At 41.9% G+C, this 11,039-nt stretch overlaps 1 protein-coding gene across 1 annotated transcript; it reads left to right on the forward strand.

Annotated features, from left to right (window-relative positions):
* The first annotated feature begins 1,564 nt into the window (after nt 1–1,564).
* On the forward strand, nt 1,565–10,952 carry LOC139310915 (ras-related protein Rab-7a-like). Its single transcript, XM_070935194.1, has 6 exons — nt 1,565–1,648; nt 1,862–1,927; nt 6,594–6,720; nt 9,722–9,940; nt 10,200–10,325; nt 10,621–10,952. Exons 2-6 carry the CDS (start codon nt 1,881–1,883, stop codon nt 10,708–10,710), a joined length of 609 nt encoding a protein of 202 aa, XP_070791295.1. The 5' UTR covers nt 1,565–1,648; nt 1,862–1,880; the 3' UTR covers nt 10,711–10,952.
* Nucleotides 10,953–11,039: the final 87 nt, after the last annotated feature.

The following is an 11,039-nucleotide window of genomic DNA, read 5'->3' on the forward strand; positions in this document are numbered from 1 at the left end:
CATATTGAAGCTTTCCTTTGGAACAGCCTTCACAGCAGCATACCAAACACCCTAGTTCAGAAAAAAAAAGGCTGCTAAGGAAGAATTGCATACAGGTAGTCCTCAACTTATGACTATAATTAAGCCCAAAATTTCTGTTGCTAAGCAAGACAGTTAAGTGAATTTTGCCCCAATTTACAACTTACCTTGCAACAGTTGTTAAGTGAATCACTGCAGTTGTTAAGTTAGTAACACAGTTGTTAAGTGAATCTGGTTTTCCCATTGATTGCTTGTCAGAAGGTTGCAAAAGGTGACCCGTGACAACTGTTGTAAATATGAGTCATTTGCTAAGCGTCTGAATTTTGATCGCACAACCATGGGGATGTTACAATAAGTCATAAAAATGCTCGTAAATCCTTTTTTTCAGTCCCATTGTCATTTTGAATGGTCACTAAATGAACTGTTGTAAGGTGATGGCTACCTGTACTGTATATTCATCTCCCTATCCTTACCCCATTCCTGGAAATTAATATGCACTGGTAAACTCAATCATGGTTCCTTGCTTTTTCTTGATAATCCAAATGAGTGGCCCAAGGCAACTTCTTCCATTAGGCCTAAGGGGGAGTCAAGGCAACACAAGGCTTTGCTGCCCTTGGCTTTATGCATAGTAGGAGACAACATGGGTAGATAGCACTGTGGACCTTCCTTCAGATCAAACAGCTTCTTACCATCCTTCACTGCATCCTGATTTAGGAGTGGTGTTCAGTTTTCCAAGAAAGGGATTTTCAAACAAGTGACCAGGAGGCCACCATTCCTCTTTAATGTCTCAGTTGGCTCAATGGCACACTATTTAGAACACAGATTGGTTCTGCCAAGTGACAAAAGAAAGTACAGGTAGTCCTTGACTTACAACCACAATTGAGCCCAACATTTCTGTCGCTAAATGAGAAATTTGTTTGAGTTTTGCCCCATTTTACAACTTTTCTTGCCCCATTTGTTAAGTGAATCGGTGCAATTGCTAAGTTAGCAACACTGTTGTTAAGCAAATCTGGCTTTCCCATTGACTCTGCTTGCCAGATGGTCACAAAAGGTGATCACCGGGACACTGCAAGCGTCATAAATATGAACCAGTTGTCAAGCATCTAAATCACATGATCATGGGGATGCTGCAACGGTCATACGTGTGAAAAATGGCCATAAATCAGTTTTTTTCCCCCAGTGCTGTTGTAACTTTAAATGGTCACTAAATGCACTGTTGTAAGTCGAGGACTACCTGTAGTCTGCACTTGCTCAGGAGCTATTTAAACGTTCTTCCCCCTCTCAGAGCTCCTGGAGTAAGTCCTGATTCTGAGGCCTGGAAGTAGGTTTTGAATGCAGCCTCTCTAGCAGACAAGAAGATCCAAGCGGATTCCCCCTTTGGCCAATTGCTCCTTCCAGGCTATCGGCTGCTGGGAGAAACCCTTTTCCCGCCGAAGGACAAACCCCGGGGATTTCGTCAGGGAGCCGCTGCTCAGCCCTGAATCCCAGTAGCGGCAGGCGTGGTTGGTTGCGCGCGCTCGCAAGCACCTTCTCTTGCTCCTGGGAGGAAACTGTGAGGAACGACCTCCTTTGGCAGTACTTTCCCTCCCTCGGAGATTCTGGAACGAAAAGGCAGACGGGTGCTCTCGGAGTAAGAGAGCCACCATGGGGGAAGGGAAGGGAAGGGGGGAGGCGACAGAAATTGGGCTTTAAAAATAAGACGCCTCAAGTTTTCCTCTAGGCTACCGCTTTCTCGCTGCCGTCGAAAGACGGGCGACCGGATTCCGGGGGAAGCCCCCCCCCCTCCCACCTCCCGGACCAGGTGAGGTGGCAACGCCTGAGCCCCCAACTTCTCTCTTTTCAGGTTCTGGCGGAGACGCCCCATGTTCAGACGTTCACACCTCAAAATCCTGCTTATTGGGAATTCAGGGTAAGCCACCGACAGCACGAAGCTTTTTTTTGGGGGGGGGGAAGGGCGCGCGGACATCATACCCCCTCCCCTTTGGAAAGACAAAAGTCCGGAGAGCGCGCAGGAACCGGACGCCCAGGCTGTGTTTGCTGAGTGGGTGTGTAGGCTGAAGTAAAGGCACCTGCTGCCTTCTCAGGGAAGCCGCAGCTCTGGAAGCTGGAGAGGGAAGAGGGACGCTGAGGTCACCTCCCTATCCTACTGAAGTGGATCTGAAGACTGAGAGCTCTTCCTCCCTGTCCTCTTAAGCACAGCCTGAACCTATCTGGCAGACTTTGTCTTTTACAGGTAGTCCTCGACTTACAACAGTACCTTTTAGTGACCGTTTAAAGTTACAACAGCACTGGAAAAAAGTGACTTATGACCGTTTTTTCACATTTACAACCATGGCGGCATCCCCAGAGCAAAATTCAGACACTTTTGGCAATTGACTATGACAGTTACAATGTCCTGGGGTCATGTGTTCACTTTTTGTGACCTTCTTACAAGGAAAGTCAATGGGGAAGCCAGATTCATTTAACAAACTTGTTACTAACTTAATGACTGCACTTAATGGTGGCATGTAAAGGCCTAAAATTCACTGAACAAATGTTTTCACTTAGCAACAAAAATGTGGGGCTCCATTGTGGTAATAAGTTGAGGGCTACCTGTATATGCTCATAACATTCAGGGGTGAAATCCAGCAGGTTCTGACAGGTTCTGGAGAACCGGTAGTGGAAATTTTGAGTGGTTTGGAGAACTGGCAAATACCACCTGTGGCTGGCCCCCAGTGGGGTGGGAATGGAGATTTTGCAATATCCTTCGCCCAGGAGTGGGGAGGGAATGGGGATTTTGCAATATCCTTCCCCTGGAGTGATGAGGGAATGGAGATTTTGCAGTATCCTTCCCCTGCCATGCTTACAGAACTGGTAGTAAAAAAAAATGGATTTCACCACTGATAACATTGTCTTCCTCTCATTCCCAATCCTAGCTGAGGCAGGTTAAAATAGACTTTCATCAGTTTGTGCAAAACAGGTGCACCTGATAATTCTGTCTGTCCATGGATTAGGTTGGTGCACAGCCCCCAAACTCAAACCTGCTCCAGAAAGAAGCGTTTTGAGTGGACAGAGGAGGAAAATGGCAAGACCCACAGAAATAGAACAAACATAGGAGATTGGGTGGCAGATGAAGAAAAGATGGGTTGCTTGTGGAAGGGCTGATGGCAGGGGTTAAGGCTGACTCTTTTAGATGGTTGATGACATCATCTACAACTAAATTTCTTTGATCCCACGTTGTATTCAACTCTTCATCCCAGAGGATACAAATGCTTCATGTTATGACTAAGTTGAGAGCCAGTTTGGTCTAGTGCAGGGATGTCAAAATCGCAGCCTGCGGCTGGATGCGTCACACGCTGGCCACGCCCACACCCGGTTTAGTGAAGGGGCAAAAAGTTGCAATATGTCATGTGATGATGCAAGTTTGACACCCCTGGTCTAGTGGTTAAGGCACCAGTCTAAAAACCTGGGGACTGTGCATTTTAGTCCTGCTTTAGGCATGAAAGCTAGCTGGGTGACTTCAGACCTGTCATTCTCTCTTAGCCAAACTTACCTCATAGGTTTGTTGTTGTGGGAAAAATAGGAAGGATTACTTAGGTGTGTTTGTCACCTAGAGTTATTTATAAAAAAATAAAATGGAGGGAAATAAATGAGGAAAGAAAGGTGGAAGATAGGAAGATTAATGGGCCACTGGACAGGCACCGCACAGGAGGAAAAGAGAGCAAAGCAACCCAACCTGGCATTATTCGCCCTTTGAGTCCTTTCTGGAGTAGAAGAGGAGCAACTAAAATGACCTCACCTGCAGTGCTCATGAGGATTCATCCTTTCCAAGTAACATATTTTATTAAAAGACATACACTTTTGTGAGCCACAGCTCACTTGCATAGAGAGGTTAGACTGCTGTAGGATTTAAACTGGAATGAGGAAGAAAGTGGGAAGTTGGATTATGCAGATACAAGGTGAGACAAATTGTAAGTATCTCATCAATTAACTGCTGTATTGGGTTAAAAACCTTTGCATTTGTTGAAACTTTGGGAAAAATCTTTTGATGTGAGCTTAGCAATCTCTTGCTCAATTGTGCTGTTCAAGATTTCTTTTTCTTAGAATGCTTGTGAGATTTCTAATGAATGTCCTGGGAGGCTGAAATTATCATCTAGTACTTTGTTCATCAACAGAATTAATGAACACAGCATGACATCAGGACTCAAAGTTGAATTCATTAATTCTTTTGCACAGAGTTTGCTCTATGTGCTATTGGAGATGTGGAATTGTATCCCAACTGAATCTCTGTCTAAATGGAGGGAGTAATTGCATGAGTTGAAAATATTATACTTGGCAATTCTTATCAGCCCCATACGACATGGTAACCCACCAGAAACGATGAGAATATAGTTAAGAGTATATAGAGGGTATCCTATTGATGAAAGCAGAGAGGTTTCAGTTTTTCATAACAAATATGACAGTGAAAGGGAAGAATTTTCAGGAATACTAGTCTACAACTCTGCAGCAGTGCCAAATGTTTTAAAAGATTCCATGAATCTCCTCATATCTGTTACAAAATTAGGCAAAAATTTGTCTTGCAGTTCTACAGACCTATTAATTTTGCTGTATAACTTTTAGCCCCATGCACCATTTTATCTTCTCCCATTTAGGATTTGAAAGGCTACTTCCTTCTCTTATAATCAATGTTCAGACATCTTTCAAAGAAATTTTTGATACTTCTTAGGAATTAAATTGGCATTCTTCCTTGAATCTTTGAGCTCAGTTTATGTAGGTACATGCTGCTCTTTGTACAAACCAGTGTGCGCTGTGTTTAAGCTGCCTAGTGTTTGGAAGATTTTATTTTGAGAGGGTTGAGTAAAATTACGTGCTTGTTTCTAGCAATAGCAGAAAGTTATTTTGAAGAACGCCAAGAATCTAAAGACCAGCTCAAATAACTAAGGTGATGCTTTGGAGAGTTATGATATCCCAGCGGAAGAGATGTGAATATGCAAAATTCATCATTACAATAAAAACCCTCAAATTTGGTGTATGTGTGTGTGGTGGGACTATAATATTCTGAATTATCAACAGTCCATGCTGGAAATCCTACCACTGTTTGAGAAAGCTAAAATGGAACATGCTTATACATAATTATGTCCCTCTACTATAGAACTAGAGTATAATAGTATACTGAAAGTGCAAGACTGTAACTACTTATCTGCGACTTAAGAGACTGATTTTAACTAAACTTACTTCAGAGAATTAAGTTTAAAATTTTACTGATCATAGAGACAAATAACTCTCTTGGATGCTAAAATTCCTTGAAATCCTAATTGGTGTTCCTTATAAGTGCTTAAAGTAGCATTTAAAAAATAGTTGATTTTTAAGATAAAATACCTTTAGTGCATTTCTTGCACTAAGATGCAATTGCTTCTCCTATTGAAATAAATAGGGCTCCAGAAAATCTGAATTTGACTGGACCATATCCCTCTTTTAGCAGAAAGTTTACAATATTGCTAAATGTATTGGTATGTATTTGGTACTGTTCATCATGAAGGTTTCACAATGTAGCAAGAAAACATAGATGTATTGTAAGATCTTTTTGTTTTGATGGGACAGGAAGAAACATAGTTAAAATTATTTTTAATGCTTCATCCTCAGAGGAAGCAGTAGTAAATTCTTTTTAATGAGTTTTTTTTTCAGGTGTACGTTTTAAATTATTCATAATTTCACAAAAAGCTTTTGAACTAAGCTTTCTGAATAGAATTGGTTTTCTTCTGCATCTGATTCTGCTATTATAATTTGGCTGTTGCAATATTATAGACATCTTAATAAACTAAAAAAAAATTCTTTTTTCAGATAAGAGCTGTATTCTATCTAAAACAGCAGCCCCTAATCTTTTGGGCAGCGGAGACCAGTTCTGTAGAGAAAGGTTTTTCCATGGACCGGAGGAGGCATGATTTTGCATGCTGCCTGCATCCCGCGGATGGGGCTTCACTTGTTTGCACAGTCCGGTTGCTGGCATGCCATGGACTGGTTTTGGTGCTTGGACCGGGGGTTGGGGAGCCCTGATCTAAAACACTTTGTAAAGAAATGTTATTTTTGACAAACTAATTTAACATATTCTTGCCTACGTTTTATCAGACATTCTCTCTGCAAGCCTTCCCCAAATCATAGCCTCAAACTTTGGAATTATGAAGTCATGCTAGCTAAGATTATGAGAAATCATGAGAAGTAGCTTGGGGAGGCTTGAGTTTCTATATATTTACTATATGTTTATATTTACTCATTGCACTTGGCATCCAAAATGCATGTATCTCTCAATTTTATCCCAACAGTTTTCTGAGGAAGGTTGGTTGAGAATAATTGGCTTAATGTGGCTCATTGGTTAACTGGGAGTGTCAGTAACTTCAGCAGGATAGTCAGCCTTTCTCCCCACTGGGCCTAACTCAATGGGCCACAATTCCTGTGATCGTAGTACTCTTGAATCTTCATGCAACACAGCTTGGGAAATAATGTTCTTCCTTGATACCAACCAGTCATCTGTTGATTAATGGGAGGATGGGTAACTGGTTTGCTTTCAGGATCTGATGCCAGTGTTGCCTTCTCCACAGGGTGGGCAAGTCTGCCCTGATGAACCAATATGTTAACAACCGCTTCAGTAGCCGCTTCAGAGCCACCATTGGAGCGGACTTCCTCAGCAAAGAAGTACACATTGATGGCCGCACCCTGATAGTGCAGGTAGGCCTGATACAAGGCAGATTACTGACTACCCTTTGACACGCCTTGATCAATGTTAATGTTCTCTTCCCATCATTGAATAAGCCAACTTTGGTGTTACCAAGCCTATCTTTTGTATGAAACACTATATAGTCAAAAGAGAATCTTGTATATAACCCCTCACACGCAAACAAAATGGTATCAGCAAGCCAGACTGAATATCAAAAAATGATAAAGGGTAAGAAGAAATGCAAGTAAAAAACTCCCATAGTTTTGGGGGAAGGGGGAAGGAACCCACAACAGTCCAGTAATTAATCAGGTATTCAGTGTGCTCACAATGGTGACTGTTGAACTGTGGATGGCAGAATATTTAAAAGTTAAAACAAAGCTCAACTTTTTTGTTGTTTTGTGAACTGAGAAGCTCCACATTAAATATTTTTTGTGGAAAGATTCCACTTGTCTCAACTTGTAAGACAAAAAGAAAATGTGCTGTACATGTATGACTCTGTGATCTTCATCAGAACAGGCATGTATATTATCAGAACAGACATCCATATTTTATCAGATACCTCTAATATACAAAAGCATCCTCGCTATTCCATTTTTTTGCCATTAGAAATATTCTTCAGCTGCTAGATGTACTGTAGATATACAGGTGAAACTCGAAAAATTAGAATATGGTGCAAAAGTTCATTTATTTCAGTAATGCAATTTAAAAGGTGAAACTAATATATGAGATAGACTCATTACATGCAAAGCGAGATAGGTCAAGCCTTGATTTGTCATAATTTTGATGATTCTGGCTTACAGCTCATGAAAACCCCAAATTCACAATCTCAGAAAATTAGAATATTGTGAAAAGGTTCAATATTCTAGGCTCAAAGTGTCCCACTCTAATCAGCTAATTAAGCCATAACACCTGCAAAGGGTTCCTGAGCCTTTAAATGGTCTCTCAGTCTTGTTCAGTAGGAATCACAATCATGGGAAAGACTGCTGACCTGACAGTTGTGCAGAAAACCATCATTGACACCCTCCATAAGGAGGGAAAGCCTCAAAAGGTAATTGCAAAAGAAGTTGGATGTTCCCAAAGTACTGAATCAAAGCACATTAATAGAAAGTTATGTGGAAGGGAAAAGTGTGGAAGAAAAAGGTGCACAAGCAGCAGGGATGACCGCAGCCTGGAGAGGATTGTCAGGAAAAGGCCATTCAAAAGTGTTGGGGACTTTCACAAGGAGTCAGTGCATCAAGAGCCACCACACACAGACGGATCCTGGACATGGGCTTCAAATGTCGTATTCCTCGTCAAGCCGCTCCTGAACAATAAACAATGTCAGAAGCATCTTACCTGGGCTAAAGACAAAAAGAATTGGTCTGTTGCTCAATGGTCCAAAGTCCTCTTTTCTGATGAGAGCAACTTTTGCATCTCATTTGGAAACCAAGGACTCAGAGTGGAGGAAGAATGGAGAGGCACACACTGCAAGATGCTTGAAGTCCAGTGTGAAGTTCCCAGAGTCTGTGTTGATTTGGGAGCCAAGTCATCTGCTGGTGTTGGTCCACTGTGCTTCATTAAGTCCAGGGTCAACACAGCCGTTTACCAGGAGATTTTGGAGCACTTCATGCTTCCTTCCGCAGACGAGCTTTATGGGGATGCTGACTTCATTTTCCAGCAGGACTTGGCACCTGCCCACACTGCCAAAAGTACTAAAACCTGGTTCAATGACCATGGGATTACTGTGCTTGATTGGCCAGCAAACTCGCCTGACCTGAACCCCATAGAGAATCTATGGGGCATTGCCAAGAGAAAGATGAGAGACATGAGACTGAACAATGCAGAAGAGCTGAAGGCCGCTATTGAAGCATCCTGGTCTTCCATAACACCTCAGCAGTGCCACAGGCTGATAGCATCCATGCCACGCCACATTGAGGCAGTAATTGATGCAAAAGGGGCCCAAACCAAGTACTGAGTACATATGTATGCTTATACTTTTCAGAGCTCCGATATTGTTCTATGTACAATCCTTGTTTTATTGATTTCATGTAATATTCTAATTTTCTGAGATTGTGAATTTGGGATTTTCATGAGCTGTAAACCATAATCATCAAAATTATGACAAATCAAGGCTTGAACTATCTCGCTTTGCATGTAGTGAGTCTATCTCATATATTAGTTTCACCTTTTAAGTTGCATTACTGAAATAAATGAACTTTTGCACGATATTCTAATTTTTCGAGTTTCACCTGTAGAAATAATAGTAAACATACTTGCTTCCTGCTTCCTTCATTTTCTTATTTCTACAGCTATACAGTATAGCAATCTCAAATAAGCAATAACCCAATTCTTGGAAACTTCAGCTTTAGTATCTAAACTAGCTTAGCTGGCTATACTGGCTGTGGCACATGGAAGTTATGATACACCATCTCTGGAAGATGGGTCTACTTAAAAGTGCTTATAGTTTACACTAAGGGCTTTATAGCTGTTGAAGCAAAGGAAGCAGTTCAAGCAAAACTTTCATTACATGTGTTGTAACCATTATCTGAGCTAACATTAACAACTGCCACATGCCAGAATTTATCACTAAATATCAAAACTTGGAATCACAAGCTAACCTTTCATTTTTAAAAATATAAAGAAAGCTAGAGCACTCAAAAAAGGTGTAACATTCCTAAAGTAAATATATCATCAGCTAATTGTCTTGAGGTCTGTCTTAAGGTTGTCAAACTTGTGTCGTCACGGCATTGTCATGTGGCGTATCGCAACTTTTCCCCCCTTCACTAAACTGGGTGTAGGCATGGCCAGCGCAATGCATCCAGCCTGGGGGCTGCAAGTTTGACAGCCCTGGTCTAGCTTGACCAGTCTTAAGTATATGGGGCCTTTCAAAAAAAACTTTTCATTCTGCACTAAAACGTTCATGGCAAAGAAAATTTAGCTCATCCTGTAATGATGCATTTTTCTCACCTTGCCCACTTAAATTTCTCAGTACTTGAGCAATCGGATCTTCTCTCTCTTTCTCCCTGCCTCAAGATCTGGGATACGGCTGGTACAGAAAGGTTCCATGCCCTGGGGACGGCCCTTTATCGGGGATCCGACTGCTGCCTGCTCGTCTTTGATGTCGCATCTCTCTATTCTTTTCAAGCCCTTGAGAAGTGGCACAAGCAGCTCTTGCTGCAGATTGAGCCAGAGGAAGAACCCACTTTTCCCATTGCCATCATTGGAAACAAGACTGACCTGGAGAACCGTGAGGTATATATCAAACACACCGAGAGGATAGATTGCAGCTACTGTGCAAAAGCTCATGTAGCGCCCAACTTAAGAACGAAGGGGTATTTTAAAGATGAGGAACAGAGCCTTGAATGAAGAATCCGGATAGGTTTTGATGGCAGAGGATGCAGATACAGAACCTACGGAAGAGTTTTTACATTTGTAGGTTCTATTTTTAGTTTAGGGTTGCAGACAGGACTGGGAAGAGGGCAAAGTATGAAGGTATCCTGTCTTTAAACAGGTTTCTTCAGAGGAAGCTGAAATGTGGAGCAGGCTTCATGATGCTACCTACTTTGAAACCAGTGCCAAGACAGCTGCCAACGTGCAGGAGGTGTTTGAATGGGCCATACGGGCTGTACTGAAGAACGTAAGGAATGCATTCCCTCCATTTCCAATTTTAAAAGCTTTAAAGCATGGCTATTCCTTTTTATAACTCCTGGATAACCCAACTGTGTGCCATCAAAATATGCTAGCAAAATCAATACATGAAACAGCTAAAGGCAGTTAGAATGCCTTAGGCTGAAAAAAATATTAATACTATTAAATAATATGTTGCCTCCAGCCACAACAGGTATTGTGACAAGAAGCAATTCCTACATCAAGGCAGCGCTATGTATCAGACCTCTTTTCTCACTTGTGCTCATCACCTTGTTTCATTTCAGCGCAGGGTACCTGAAGAGCCACAGCTCAACTCTGTTCACCTAGAGACGAGGCCACCAGAAGGGACACATCGGGAAAGGTGTGGCTGCTGATGAGCCCAAATGCAGATGGGAAGATTTTTCCAGATCTTTGACATGATGCAACGAACAAGAACAGGAAGTTACCCAATAGTGCAGTAACAAGTCTGCCAACCCTGCAGCCTGCCACTTTGATAGTTGGATCCCAAGATAAGATTTGTGGCCTTCTGGAAAAGAGCGCCTTATAATTGAAGGACTTAGATTGGATGTTGGATAGTCTTCATCCAAACATATGGAAATAAATCTCAACCTGATACTTTCTGGTGACAGAAAACGGGCATTATCTAGTCCTTTCATAGAGAAAAGGGCTATATATAGAAAACTTGACCACAAACATGTTGAAG

This window comes from Pituophis catenifer, unplaced genomic scaffold (assembly GCF_029215685.1).
Source record: "Pituophis catenifer annectens isolate HBS135680 unplaced genomic scaffold, rPitCat1.0.hap2 SCAF_2, whole genome shotgun sequence".
Taxonomy (NCBI): domain Eukaryota; kingdom Metazoa; phylum Chordata; class Lepidosauria; order Squamata; family Colubridae; genus Pituophis; species Pituophis catenifer.